General features: G+C 53.0%; 1 protein-coding gene across 1 annotated transcript in view; it reads left to right on the top strand.

The window, feature by feature from the left end:
- MORN1 (MORN repeat containing 1) overlaps nucleotides 1–15,527 on the top strand; it is a 52,072-nt gene that overhangs the window by 7,226 nt on the left and 29,319 nt on the right. Inside the window, exons 7-8 of the mRNA XM_021684357.1 lie at nucleotides 7,390–7,486; nucleotides 8,736–8,846. Of these exons, the coding sequence (XP_021540032.1) occupies nucleotides 7,390–7,486; nucleotides 8,736–8,846 (208 nt within the window). The remainder of the gene's footprint in view (nucleotides 1–7,389; nucleotides 7,487–8,735; nucleotides 8,847–15,527) is intronic.

Here is a 15,527-nt window from a genome sequence, read left to right as displayed (position 1 = left end):
CCGCCAGCAGTTCGGCCGGCCAGGCCTTACAGGGGCTTCTCCCGCTTGGGAGACATTTTCCTCCAACTTGACAGCGGAGCCTGATTTCAGACCAAACCACCCCGGCTGCAGCTCCCGATGGCTAGGCTGCTTCCTCACCAAGTGAGGAGGTCTTCTCCTGGACGGTCACCCCCAGTGTCACGGGCCACGCCGTCCCAGCCTGCAGATCTCAGGACCCCCACGCGTCCTCAAGGGAGGTGGCGTGTCCTCGACGTGGGGCACCTCCCACATGAGTGAACATGGAAGCCTGGTTCTCCAGCTGCGTCTTCCCCAGGATGCAGACTCACGTCCGCCTGCATTTCCGTTTGCTTGGCACCTCCCAACCTTCCTCAGCCTCGTGCCCAAGGACCTCAGACAACTGGCCTGCTCCCTGCAGCTCTGAGCACTGCTGGGACCCCGTCCTTGGTCGTGCTCACAGTGTCTGTGTGGGCAGCCCCCAGCCGCACGTGCTGGAAGGGACGCGAGCAGCCACCTCACCCACAGCCCGGGTGCCGACGGGACGGCCGAGGGGCACCCAGGTCCCGGAGGGAGGGCGGGCGCAGGGGTCCCTCACGGCTTCCCCTGCCCTCCGGCCACTTTTTAAACTGGCTTCCAGGTGGCCGTGCAGACAGGGCGTGTGGAGAAGGGCTGCGCCCAGGAGGGCAGTGGGGTCCGGCTGCAGCCACACGGTGGCCTCGGACACGGCCCACGCGCTCGCCGCCGCCAGCATGCCTTCCGGAGCCGCCAGGGAGACTTGGCTCGCGCTCTGTCGCCAGGCCTGGCTGATGGGGAAGGCTCAGGCCTCTCCGTGTTGCAGGGACACCTCACGCCTGACCTCCGACCTCCGGTTCTCAAGAGTCACCCGGGAGACGGGGTGCCGTGGGACGGAGCTGGGCGCTACCCCAAGGCGCGTCTCCCGTGAGGGCGCGGCCGTTCCCTGGGCTCTCACTGGGCAAACAGTCGGACTTCTTTTAAAACACGTCCCTATATATCGTAAAATATGCCTAACGTAAAATTCGTGGTTGTAACCGCTAAGTGTACGGCTCAGGGGCGGGAAGCACATTCACACTGTGGGGCTCCCGTCCCCGCCGTCCGTCTCCGGAACCTTCCGTCTTCCCACACTGACACTCTGCCCCCAGGAAACGCTAGCCCTCCCGCCCCTGGTGCCCACCCCGCCACTTTCTGTCCCCACGGATCTAACTCCCGCAGGTACCGTGTGTACGGGGAGTCCTACAGGACCTGTCCTTTGAGGACTGGCTTATTTCACTGAGCACGAAGTCCTCGAGCTCCGTCCACGCTCCTTCCTTTCTAAGGCTGGATAATAGTCCATCGCGTGGAGGGACCCCGTTCTGCGCGTCCGTCCATCCACCGATGGACCCCTGGGCTGCTTCCACCGCTTGGCTCTGTGAGCGATGCTGCCGTGAACGTGGGGGAGCACACAGCTCTCTCAGCCCCTGCGTCCAGGTCCTCGGGGTGTACACCCAGAAGAGGAGCTTTTGGACCCCGTGGTGGCTCCCACTTACTTCTGCGGAACCCCACACGGCTCCCACAGCGGCTGCCGCATGTCACTTTCCCAGCAGCCGCGCATGGGTTCCAATCCGTCCACACCCTCGCCTGTACTTGTCCTTTCCTCCTCCTGAAGACGGCCATCCCCACGTGTTCTGGCGCTGTCCACAACCCAGCGCCGGCCGCTGCCGCCATCGGGGATGTGGCGTCCCTCCATCCTTGGCTGGGCTCTTCTGCCCGGCCTCACCCTCCTTCCCAGCGTGTCCCTTGGCTGGACCGCCGGCGTTGACGGCTGCTGTCACCCAGGGAGCACAGGCTCCATCCCCCGCGGCCGGCACGGGTGGACTGTCCTGTTCCAGCAGGTGTGGCAGGATCCCTCCACCTCCTGCTTTTTAACCCAGGAAGTGTCGGCCCCCACGCGAGGCCCCGGGCGCCCTCGGACCCCCACCCTCTTCAACCTCAAGCTGCCCAGAAAGCTGCCCTGGGCCCCCCTCACCACAGACCTACCAGCTTTTGATTTTTATTTATTTTTAAGGTAGTTTTATTTCCTCAAAGATTAGACGATAGTGGCCGAGCTCTCCCTTGACCATGTCCCATATCAGCCGAGTCTGACAGAGAACCTGCCAGACCCAGAGAAGGAGAAGTTCCAGGAGGGGTGCATAACTGCAGAGCTGTGCTCAGGGCCGCGTGGAGCAGGGGGCAGGGACTCCCCCGCACGGCCAGCTCTCCCACCCAGCGCAGGCATGCCTTTGCCTCATGGTCCCTGCTGCCTCGTCACCAGTATCCCCCAATGCAGACCCTTGTAATGAGCCCCAGGAAAAATCCACTCCTGAAAATAATGTTCTAGCATCTTCTGTCAGGACGTAAAACAACGTATCCCAAAGCCAGAACTGCTTCTCCCTCTGTCGTGAGAGGAGCCACGTGGTCAGGACTGGGGCCGGTGGTTGTAACTGCAAATCTTGGCAAGGGCATCTCCTGCCCTGGCTACCCCGTGATGGTTCTGTGCGGGTCACCCCCGGGCTCCCAGCTTGCACCCGCGGGACCTTCCATGCTGCCTCCACCTCTGCGGGACATGGGGGTGGGCGTGCCCAGCAGTGGCAGGCTCACTGGCTCCTCCCGGGAACGTGGCCGCAGCATGGTGACCCCCACGGGCACAGGGCAGCCCCTCTGAGAGCGGCAGCGTTCCGGAATCCCTGAGGGAGCCCCGGAGATGCTACTGCGCTGTGGAGGCGAGCCACATCCCCCACGGATGGAAGCAGACCCGAGCTGTTGGCGAACCCCGGTGTGTGTTTGCACGGCACAGCGTTCCCTACCTGTGTGGTCCCCCCAGCAGCTGCTGGCTTCCAGGCCGTCCCTGGGCGCCGCTCTGTGCACATTGGCTGTGCTTCTTGTGTTGGCTTTCCCAGAGGGAGGCCTGCTGGTTGGTACACCTGCTTGCCGCTCAGAGCAGGTGGCCGGCCTTATGTGCATCTTCACCTGCTGGCGGCTCCCAGCCTCCACCGTCCTCACCTGTGTGTCTTCAGGAATGCCAGTGGCCTTTATGTCCCCATTGCCACCCTGCACAGCCCAGGAATGTGGGGCCATGACCGCAGGGGTGCACCGCACACAGGACAGTCGGAGCGTCTGGGTCTGTTCGAGCACGCACGGGAGGAGGGGTCCGGACTGCCAGAGCCATCGCGGATCCAGTGCCAGGCTCCGTGTTCCCTGCACGGTCCACGTGTCATCAGACATCAGAAACAGACATGGAAAAGCATGGAGAGCCACAGTGCACACTTTGAAATCCAAGGAACTTACGACCAAGGTCGTGGAGGTCAAACACGACACCCTATGACCCTGCTGTTGTTGGGGAGATGGATGAGCGGGGCGCACACCCCTGCCCCCGACACACCGGCCTGTGTGCCCACTGCCACCCCAGCAGGCTGTCCCACAAGCTGGAGATCCAGGCCCCCTGGGCAGTTGCAGGGCCCAGGCAGGTGGCCCGGGGCCATATCCACATATGTGACCTGACCCCAGACCATCCGTCACTGGTCTACAAGCTTGTGACCTCAAAGAAAGTGGTCACCTGCTCCAGCTCCAAGGTTGGCGATGATGGGGGAGGCCATTCGAGTACCGCCCGAGGCAGGCACTGGGGAGTCAGTCCCCTGGGCCCTCCTGGTGTGGCCAGCCAAACCCTGGCGCCCAGGGAGGGTTGGAGGCACAACGTGACTGATGTGCCAGGCTGGACATTCAGTGTGCGCCAGGGAGCACTGGGGGGCATGGGGGGGCGCGCAGTTGGAGAAGCACAGTAGCCCTTCCCTCAGAAAGAAAAACAGAATCAACAGAACGTGCTCCCTAAAATGAGAAGAGAGTCAAATACTTCTCACAGTTTATCCCTACCATGTGTGGTGGGAGAGCACCCAAGGAGTCTCTCATCCCAGCGGCCCAACTGTCCTGGGAGCTGTGGATGCTCAGAGGTGGGCCCAGCTGCTGTCTGCAGCATCCCCCTCGGCCCTGGGCGCGCCCCAGCAACTGCAGGGTGACAGGCGTTCCTCACCGCAGTCCCCTGGGCCCGCTTCCTAACACTGAAGCCCGTCCCGCCAGCCTTTGTGGTGTGGACACAGGCCCCTGCCCCCTCTTCCCGCATCGCACCTACCGTGCATGAGCCCTCACATGGGCAGGGAGGGCCAGGGGGAGTGGAGGGAGCCCCTGCCCCGGGGGAATACACCCCCACCCCCCCTCGTGGGGAACCCCACCGCCGCCTCTGTGAGATGCTTTTGTAAGTATTGGTTCATGCTTTGGGTGCAAGTCAGCTGAGAAAGGGCAGAATTTTCAAGGGTATGATTTATAACATTAATTAGAAAAGATTCCGCGCTGCTGGGTGAGTTACATTGCACACTGGGGCGCATTTGTCCTGGGGAAGTCCTGCATTAACACTGTGAATACCCAGCTCCCCCAGAGGTTCCAGCAGCGAGTTCAGGTCGCCCGTTGTGAACGACCAGGGAAGACACAATGGGTGGTGAGTGCAGTGTGCGCCCCCGGAGTGGGTGCAGGGGTGCCACGGTCCCACAGGCCATCCTCGACAGCTCTGGGTGTGGGATGACCCGCCAGTCAGCTCCTTCTCCAGCCGACCCAAGGCTGTGCCTTCCTCCTGAGAGCAGCACCAGCACTTCGCAGAGGCCTGGGCCGACGGAGGGAGAGCGGAGACGAGAGGTGGCCGTTCTCACGGCAGCAATGGCTACGACGCGGGAAATGCGCCCAGCAGCCATCTCAAGGTTTGGACAGCCTCTCGGCCTGAGCTGAGCCCCCACGCGGTCCTGAGGGAGCCAGGGAGTGTCTACGACTAGCATCCGTCCGTCCATCCATCCGTGGGAGCTGTGACTCTGGGCTCCAGGGGTCTCAGACACCCCCGAGGATGGGGAAGGGATCTAGGAAGTGCTACAGGGTTTCGCTCCACCTGGCGGGAGCATCTGGAGCCACATCTTGGAGAGACGAGCAAGGGAGTGTGGGGAGCCACGGTGCAGGCATGGGGCTGCGTCCGTGCCCCGTGCAGACTGAACTCGGAGCCAATTTCCAGCATCTTGAATCCCAGCCTCCCACCTGGGAGAGCACATAAGCACGTGGCCAGACTCCACAGGCCCCACAGCCATCCCTGCAGGATGGGGAGAACCCAGCACACCTGCACACCCAGGAATGAAGACTGGAATGTGAGGGCAGGTGGCAGACTTGCCCAGGGCACATGGTGGGCGCAGAGACCGCTGCTCTTGCCACTGGGGGGGGGGCGGAGGGCGGCTGGAGCAAGGGAGAGGCCCCACATGAAGGCTTTGTTCTCTGCAAGGCACAGCCCTTTCCTGTGGCCAAGGCCCCCTGTACCACATCCCGCTGTACCACCTCTTGATGCCAGGCCTAGGGACTGAGCCCAGTGGTTTCTAAGTAGAGGGCGGGGTGGGTGTTGGGGACAGTGGGTTTGGTTCGGCTCCTATGGGGTTTGCGTTTGTTTGGCTGTGAGTCTTGTCGCCTGAGCTGAAACTGGTAACTTCTTGGGTCTGAAGATGGTGTCGTGAAGGGAAGGGTTTCCTGGCAAGCAAACCATTTCAGCGACTTCTTTATTTCCAAGCCTCGCCCGCTGCCTCCCAGCAAGCAGAGTAACGGGGGCGGGGGGCCTGGGGCTTAACGTGCCCGCGTGGCTCTGGGGCAACCCTCCCAGGGCTGTCCCCACCCTGACCCACGGACAGCAGCCCAGCCGAGGACTCCCCAGCTCTGCTGTCTCCCGCCCAGTTCACTCTGCCCATTCCGGGGAAAGAGCACCGCTGTCCCGCTGCACACACGCGCGCACACGTACATGCGTGGGCGCACAGGCGCATGCGTCACCCCGAAGCACAGACACGGACGCGCGCGCGCACATGGATACATACACGCGCGCACACGTACATGCGTGGGCGCACAGGCGCACGCATCACGCCCAAGCACGGACACGGGCGCGCGCGTGCACAGATACAGACGCGCGCGCACGTACATGCGTGGGCGCACAGGCGCAAGCATCACGCCCAAGCACGGACGCGCGCACGCACATGGATACACACACGCGCTCACACGTACATGCGTGGGCGCGCAGGCGCATGCGTCACCCCATGCCTGGACACGGACGCACGCACGCACATGGATATACACACGCGCGCACACGTACATGCGTGGGCGCACAGGCGCATGCATCACGCCCAAGCATGGATATGGGCGCGCGCGCGCGCACGGATACACAGATGCGCGCGCACGTACATGCGTGGGCGCACAGGCGCACGCGTCACCCCCAAGCACGGACACGGACGCGCGCACGCACATGGATACACACACGCGCTTACGCGTACATGCGTGGGCGCGCAGGCGCATGCGTCACCCCGAAGCACGGACACGGACGCACGCGCGCGAACATGGATACACACACGCGAGCACACGTACATGCGTGGGAGCACAGGCGCATACATCATCCCCAAGCGCGGACTTGCGTGTGCAGTGACTCCTTCCTGGTCGCAGGGCCGAGGCACCCACTGATGCTGCCCAGAAGCCCGCGTGATGGGGCCTGGCCGCGGAGGTCTCCCTCCACCCCTCAACGTGACCTGGCTCCGCAGCCCTGGTGCTCGGTGACTGTTCTCCAAGCCACCCCCCAGGTTCGGGGCGTCCGAGCTCTGCAGGGCTGCGGCCTTCGGGGGCCGTTCCCACAGCCTCCCAAGGGCCTGGGAGAGCCCGGCGCCGGCCTCCGCTGCGCTGCCTCCCACAGCACCCGTGGGCGCCGACGGCGCGCGGCTCGCGTGGAGAGCAGGGCGGGGAAGCGGGAGCCCAATTAGCTCCCACAGAAAAATGCATAGAACCAAACGTGCTTCTGGCTGATTTTTCTTCCAACAGCAGTAACTCACACTCAAAATACCATTAGGACCTTGCAGTTTTCCACAAAACACTGTTGCCACTCTCCCACATTATTCTCGCACTCTGTTGTGCGTGTGGTTCAGAAAGCGAGGCTGCTTCTGGGGGCGGCCGAGTGGGGTGGAGTGTGCCGCGTGGGCTCCAAGGTCCACTCAATGGGCCCTGCTGCTTTCAGGGGGCCCCTCCACCCCGCACAAATGTAATATCTTTACTGAAAGGATTTTTGTGCTGAAAGTGCCCCTTTTTGAGCCATTTACATATGTGCCATTGTCCCCCAACTGACCCTCTTCTTACAATTCAATTGCAGAGCCGCTCGGAGGCAGGGCGGTACCACGTGATTCCCAGCCCCCGAGGGGGTGGTTTTCCAGCAGACTCGGTCCTCGGCCTGTGGAAGGGGGGCATGGTGCTTGCGGGGACCCCACGGGCCTCCCCCTGCTGTCTCAAGTGTCGTCCACACGGCTCTCTCCACAGGGGCAGTGGCACAGTGACGTCTTCAGTGGCCTGGGCAACATGACCCACTGCTCCGGGGCCGTCTACCACGGGATGTGGATCAATGGCCACCCGGTGGGTAGGTGCCTCTCCCACCCCTGCCTCCCCCTGTCCTCTTGCGGGGTCACGTTGGGGTCTGCTGAGTTCTCTCTCAGGTGGCCACGGGCACTCGCACGGCGGTGCTGAATCCGGAGGTGTTTGGTCAGGGGTGAAGTGAGATCGAAAACGCCAGCCCCTTTAGGAAAAACACATTCCAATCAGGTTTCAAAAGGGCTTGTGACTGGTCTACCTTCGGCTCAGTCGCGCTCTCAGGGTCCCGGGGTCTGGGGATCGGGCCAGTCTTAGGCAGGGTCCGCCAGGAGCACCTTAGGAACTTCACCTTGGGAAGAGACTCAGAGCCCAGCCCACCCCAAGTTAGGGATGTTGGAATCCCTGGGTGTGAAAGATTCAGGCAGGGGGCAAGCCATGTCCTCGCGTCCCCCTAACCGAGTCTCAGCAAATGCTGGAAAAAGCCCAGGACAGCTGACGCGGGCTCTGGCCTCACCCTGCTGGGTGCCAGGTTGTCCTCCCAGAACAGAGCGGGGCTCTCCAGGGCCCCGTCACTGTGAAGCACCTGTCGCCCTGCACATGTGCCCGTGTGTGCTCCCGCCCAGCTGGCACGTCCTTGATCAGACTCAAGTCCTGTCCTAAGCTTTTCCCCGTGATTGCTTTTAAACACCCTGAACCTTGTGCTGTGCCAGAGGTCATCACTCTCAGGGGGGGTCGGAGATTCAGGGGGAAGCAGACACCGAGAACACCGTCTCCAGCTGCTCAGACCCCAGAGGATGTCCCGCAGGTCCAGCCTGTGCATGGACGCGCCCTGGCCAGTCCCCCAGCAGGTGTCCACAGCGCCTCATCCAGCACACATTGAGCTGCTGACTCAGACGCAAGGAGTGCAGGGCCGGAGTCCAACCAACTAGAGGATGTGCAGGAAATTCCACTGTGTGCAAACCCCAATGCCGACAAGCCACTCACTCACAGCCCTTCAGCATTTAGTGGACCTCTGAAGTCTCTTTAATGTAACCAGTTCTGCAAGAAGTTGCTTAAAAGTCACAGCTGACCCTCAGGATGGGGTCACAGTCTTATTTTAGTGACTGCCGGGGTCTCTGTGTGCGGTGGCTCGTGCAGGGGATTTACAGCCCTGTGTGTGATAATGCGCATCCCTCTCCTTCGGTGCCCTGGGAAGCACAGCTATTCCGTGGGAGGGCCCAGCGGGGACGTGGGCTCGAGCAGGCGCTGGGCCCACCGCTCACCTGTGCCAAACCATGCTCTGCTCTGCTCTCTCCCAGCACAAGCCAAGAGGATCGTGATTTTGGGTCCGGAGGTGATGGATGTGGCTCAGGGGTCTTCCTTCACGTTGAACGTCCAGCTGCAGCAGGACAATGGGGAAGTGGCCAGGAGTAAGCATCTCCAGGGTGACGACTGGATTTTCGGAAAGATAAACAGGTGTCAGGTTCTTAGGGTTAGGGACGAAATGGCACATGTGGCTTCTGGTACCAGGTGTCCTTGTAGCAGGCATGTGAGTCCCCCCACTGGCGAGGGGCAGCCACATGCATCGTGAGTGTGTGCGCGTGACCACGGCCATCGCACATCTCACAGGACAATGGGTGACTTCTCAGGGCCACTGGCGTCTGTGGGGCACCTCAGCCTGGCAAGGGGTGAGTTCCTGTGTCCTCCATGGGTTATCAGGGGAAGACAGATCTCCAGTAGCATCTGGCTGCTTTTTGAGGAATCGTATGAGCCGGGCGGTGATGCTGAGGGTGGACCAGCTGGCCTCCCAGCGCGCTTCCCACCCGTGAGCAGAGTGCCCGGTGCGGGGAGGGGCCTTCTGGCCCGGCGACAGGGCAGAGGACCCTGAGTGCACCGATCTGCCCCCAGGCAGTCACTGTGCAGTGGCCGGGGCAGGACCACCGGTAATAAACGCATGCCTGGGATTCTTTTTTTTTTTTTTTTTTTAAGATTTTATTCATTTATTTGAGAGAGAGAATGGGAGAGAGAGAGCACATGAGAGGGGGGAGGGTCAGAGGGAGAAGCAGACCCCCCGCCGAGCAAGGAGCCCGATATGGGACTCGATCCCGGGACTCCAGGATCATGACCCGAGCCGAAGGCAGTCGCCCAACCAACCGAGCCACCCAGGCGCCCCATGCCTGGGATTCTTAATGTCCATTAGTTCACTTGAGTTCAGAAGCTTTGAGGACGGAGCCACGATGAGCAGCATGGATCAAAGACAGTCACAGTTGGTTTAACAACCTTACTGCGGTGTCCTTTGTATAGTTCGAAATCCTCGTGTATTAAGTGATTCCTTGATTTTCAGCAAAATCAGGAGATTTTCAGGAGAAAGACCGCTCCTTCTCACCTGCAGCCCTGTTCCCACCGATGTGCCTGCTGTGGGCACTTGGTATGAGTGGAGTCCCACAACACGTGGCCTCTGGCTCTGCGTCTCTGACCAGCGTCGTGTTGGTGCTTTGGTGACCGCGTCTGCGCTTGGTTTCCCTGCTCGTCTGTTGGCGGACATTTGGGTTCTTGCACTTTGGCAACTGGGAATGTTTGGTGCAAGTTTTTGTGCGGCCTGTGTTTTCTGTGTCTCGGTTATGCACCTGTGAGGGGAGCTGCTGGGTCACATGGCAGATTTATGTGTAAACTTTCAAAGAAACAGCCAGACTGTTTCCCAAAGTGACTGCACCGTTTTACAATCCTGCCAGGGGCACAGGGCTCAATTTCCCCACGTCCTGCACATCCGCAGCCGTCCTGAGGGGGTCAAGCGGCGTCCCACTGAAGTTCTGAGTCGCGCTTCCCTCACAGCTGGTGGTGTGGAGCAGCTTTTCATGTGTTTATTGGCCACGTGTGTGTCTTCTCTAGACAAATGGTTATCCAACCATGCTGCCCATTTTTTTTAAATTAGGCTGTTTACTCTTATTGTTTTTCAGTTGTGTGAGTTCTTTATATATTCTGGATACTAGTCCTTTATCAGATACATCTTTGCAAATAGTTTCAGTTGTGGCTCATCTTGTCATTTTCTTTAAACTTTTTTTTAAAAATTGATTGATTTGAGAGAGAGAGAGCAGGGGAGGGGCAGAGGGAGAGGGAGAGAGAATCTCAAGCAGACTCCCTGCTGAGCACAGAGACCGAGTTGGGGCTCCATCCTACAACTCTGAGATCATGACCTCAGCCAAAGTCAAAAGTCGGACGTCTTACCGACTGAGCCACCTAGGCGCCCCTCATCTTGTCAGTTTCTTAATGCTGTCTTCTGAGGTGCAAAGGTTTTTAATTTTGATAAAGATTTGTCAGTTTTTTCTTTTATGGATCGTAATTTTGGTAATGTATGTAGGAATGATTAGCCCGACCCAAGTACACAAAGATATTCTGTTTTCTGCTGGAAGTTTTGCTCTTGCATTTCTGCAGTCCATTTTCAGTTAATTTTTCTGGATAAGATGCAGTTCTAAATTCATCTTTTCTCACGTGGATGTCCAGCCATCCCAGCACCACGTGCCAAAAAGACTGTCCTCTCCCCACTGAATTGCCTCAGCACCTCAATCGAGAACCGCTTCACTGTAAGAGTGAGGGTTTGTGTCCAGACTCTGGATTTTGTTCCGTCGACCCACGTGTCTGTCCCTGCACTAACACCACACCTTGATTATTGGAGCCTCACCCTAAGTTTGGAAATTAGAGACTCCTTCAATTTTGCTTTCTTTTTCAAAATTGGTTTGGCTATTCTGGGAACTTTATATTTTATACAATTTTTTTAGGATCAGCTTGTCAGTTTCTGCCAAAAAAAAAAAAAAGCCTGCTGGGATTTTGTTAGGGATTGCTTTGACTCTGGCCGGGAAGAGCTGCCATTAACAGCGCTGCATCTTCCCATCCATGAACATGGGACACCTCCCCATTTATTGATATCTTTACTTTCTCTCACCAATGTTTTGTAATGTTTAGTGTGCAAGTCTTGCACTTCTTTTGTTAAACTTACTAATAAATGATAATTTATCAGTAGTTATTTAGTTTATAACTTAATTATAATTTGTTCACTAATAAATGTGTAATATTTATTCTTTTTATACTATTATGGATGGAATTGTTTCCTTACCTTTATTTCAGAGATTACTAGACTACAATTGATTTTAAAATATTGATCTTATATCCTTTGACCTTGCTGAACTCATTTGCTAGCTCTGCTAGTTTTCCTGAGGATTTCTTAGAATTTTTCTATATAGAAAATCATCTAATTTTGCTTCTTACTTTCCAGTCTGGATGTGTCTTCTTTCATTTGTCTGCAATATTTTACATTCCCACTGGCAATGACCAAGGTCTCTGATTGCTCGAGATCCTCGCCAGCATTTATTACCATCAGTCTTTTTGGTTCTAGTCATCCCACTGGGTGTGATGGTATCTTGTTGTGCTTCTGATTTGCATTTCCCTTTACAAGTAATGATGTTGAGCATCTTTTCATGTATTTATTGGCAATTTGTATGTCTTCTTTGGAGAAATATCTATTCAGATCTTGACCATTTAAAAAAAAAATGGGTAACTTGGGGCACCTGGGTGGCTCAGTCAGTTAAGCATCTGCCTTTGGCTCAGGTCATGATCCAGGGTCCTGGGATCAAGCCCTGAGTTGGGCTCCTTGCTTGGCAGGAAGACTGCTTCTCCCTCTCCCTCTGCCCCTCCCCCTACTTGTGGTCTCTCTCTCTCTCTCTCTCTGTGTCAAATAAATAAATAAATAAATAAATAAATAAATAAATAAAAACCTTTAAATAAATAAATAAATAAATTTAAAAAATGGGTAGCTTGCCTTTTGATGTGAGTTATTAAGAGCTCTTTATGTATTCTGGATATAAGTCCCCTTATCAAATATCTGATTTGCAAATGTTTTTTTCCCATTTTGTGGATTTTCTTGCAGTTTCTTGGTAGTGTCCTTTAAACTCAAAAGGTTTGAATTTTGATGAAGTGCAATTTGCCTACTTTTTTCTTTTGTTGCTTGTGCTGTTGGTTCCATATCTAAGAAGACTGCCTAACTCAGAGTCATGAAAATCTACTCCTATATTTTCTTCTAAGAATTTTATATGTTTAGCTCTTACACTGAGAACTATGATCCATTTGGAGTTAATCTTCATGTGTGGTGTGAGGTAGGGGTCCAACTACATTCTTATGCATGTGAATGTCCAGTTGTCCCAGTGTCATTTTTTGAAAGGCTGTTATTTCCCCCATTGAATTATCTGGGCATTCTGTTTGTTAAAATTTTGTTTAAAGTTTTTGCATGTCCTTTTATGAAGGATATTGGTCTTGAATTTTTTTTCTTTTTTTCATTTTTAAGTTATCTCTGTACCCAATGTGAGGCTCAAACTTATAACCCCAAGATTAAGAATCACATGCTCCACCGACTAAGCCAGCCAGGTACTCCGAATTTTTTTTTATAATGTCTTAGTCTAGTTTTGCTATCAGGGTAATGCTGACCTCATGCTTCAATTTTCTGGAAGAGTCTGTGTTGAATTAGTATTATTTTTTCTTAAATATTTGGTAGATTTCAATATGAAGGCGATTGAGGCCTGCAGTTTCTTTGTGGGAAGACTTCTACCTACTAATTCAATTTCTTTAATAGATATAAGGTTATTTGGGTTGTCTACTTCTTGAGTAAACTTTGGTGTTTTATGTCTTTGAAGGAATATTTGTTCATTTCATCTAATTGTCAGATTTATTGTCATAAGTTTGTTCATAATATTCCCTCATTCTCCTTTCAATGCACTGATACCACCTCTTTTGTTCCTCCTATGGATTTTTTTTTTTGTAAAGGTTTTATTTATTTATTTGACAGAGAGAGACACAGTGAGAGAGGGAACACAAGCAGGGGGAGTGGGAGAGGGAGAAGCAGGCTTCCCGCGGAGCAGAGAGCCCAATGCGGGGCTCAATCCCAGGACCCTGGGGTCATGACCTGAGCCAAAGGCAGACGCTTAATGACTGAGCCACCCAGGGGCCCCCCTACTATGGATTATTGATGTCTTCTTTCTGTTTTGCCTGACTAGTCTGGCTACAAGTTATCAGCTTCACTGATAAACAATCAACTTTTGGTTCCATTGATTTCTCTATTGTTGTCTATTTTCTATTTCTTTAATTCCTATTATGATGTTATTTCCTTGCTTCTGCTTACTTTGGGTTTAATTTGCTCTCTCTTTTTTTTCTTTTAGTTTTTAAGATGGAAACCAAGGTCATTTATTTCAAACCTTTCTTTACTAATATAAGAGTTTATTGCTATAAATTTCCCCCTTAGTACTGCTTTAGCTGCATCCTGGAAATTTTGCTAGGTTGTGCATTCATCTTCATTCAATTCAAAATGCTTTCTGATTTCCCTTTTGATTTCCTTTGATGACCCATGAGTTATTTAGAAGTGTGTTGTTTCATTTCCAAATACTTGGAGATTTTCCAGAGATCTTTCTGTAATTAACTTCTAACTTAATTCCATGTGGTTGGAGTCACTCTTTGTATATCTACTGTCCCTTTAAATGTATTGAGACTTTTTTCATAGAATTTGTTCCATTTTGGTAAATGTTGTGTGTGCACTTTGAGAAGAATTATGATTTCTGCTTTTGTTGGATAGAAAAGTCTATAAATATCAATCAGGTGTATTTTATTGATACCATCCTTCAAGTTTAGCATATGCTTGGTGATTTTTTATCTGCTTGTTCTATCAGTTACTGATAGTGGCATATTGAAATCTCAGATTTTTATGTCATTTAATTAGTTGACCCCTTATCATTGCAGTATTTTCTTTTTCATCCCTGGCATAGTCATTGCTCTGGCAACTACTTCCTATAATATTAATATAGTTACTCCAGCTTTCTCCTAACTAATATCAGCATTGTGTATCTTTATCCACACTTTTACTTTTCATCTACTTAAGTCTATATTTAGAGTGTGCTTTTTGTAGGCAACATATAGTCGGGTCTTGCTTTTTCATCCAATCTAACCACATCTATCTTTTAATTGAAGTTTTTACACCATTCACATTTATTTGGGGTTTTTTTAATTTTATTTATTTATTTATTTATTTGAGAGAGAGAGCAAGCACACAAGTGGGGGAGGGGGAAGTGGGGAAGGAAGAAGCAGACTCCCCACTGAGCAGGGAGCCAGACGAGGGCTCCATCCCAGGATCCTGAGATCGAAAGACCTGAGTCGAAGGCAGATGCTTAACCGACTGAGCCACCCAAGCACCCTACAACGTTCACATTTAATATAATTATTGATATAACAGTTTCAAACTTACCATTTCACTGTTTGTTTTCTATTTGCCACCGCTGTGTTTTCCTCTTTAAACTCTATTCCTACCTTTTGTGGATTGAGTATTATTTATGATTCCACCCTGTCTCCTCTGGTGGCTTATTCATTATTGCCCTTTGTTTTCTTGTTTTAGGGGTTGCTTTAAGGTTTACAGCACACATCTTTAACTTATCGCAGTCTGCTTTTGAGTGATACCACACTACTTCACATATAATATAAGAACTTTACAATAGTACATACTTCTTTTTCTACAATTCCAACCTTTATATTATTGTTTTTATACGTTTGACATTTGAATATTGAATACACTTCATAATACATTATTATTTTTGTTTAGTCATTTATCTTTCAAAGAATACTTAACAAGTATAAAAGGAAATCCCATCTCTTACCCCCATAGTTCCCATTTCTAGTTCTCCCCATTCCTTCCTGTAGATACAGATTTCCACCTGATACCATTTTCCTTCTGCCTGAAGGACTTAACCTTTAACATTTTTTGTCCTACATGCTTGCTGGAGATTAATTCTTTCAGTATTCATGTATCTGGAAACATCTTCATTTTGCTTTCATTTTTCATAGATATTTCTACCAAGTATAGAATTCTGGTTCACTCCCAGCTGTACAGCAGTGCTGCTCCATTGTCTTCTTGTCTGCACTACTTCCGATGAGAAGTCTGTTGTCATCCTTATCCATGTTTGCTCTGTACAAACATGCTTTTTCTGTGGCTGCTTTTAAGATTTTCTATTTATCACTGGTTTGAGTAGTTTTATTTTTGATGTGACATGGTGTGGTTTTCTTCATGTTTCTTGTGCTTGGGA

Source organism: Neomonachus schauinslandi, chromosome 4 (genome assembly GCF_002201575.2).
Source record: "Neomonachus schauinslandi chromosome 4, ASM220157v2, whole genome shotgun sequence".
Lineage (NCBI taxonomy): Eukaryota > Metazoa > Chordata > Mammalia > Carnivora > Phocidae > Neomonachus > Neomonachus schauinslandi.
Note: the sequence above shows the minus strand (reverse complement) of the source record. Positions and strands in the feature narration are given on the sequence as shown.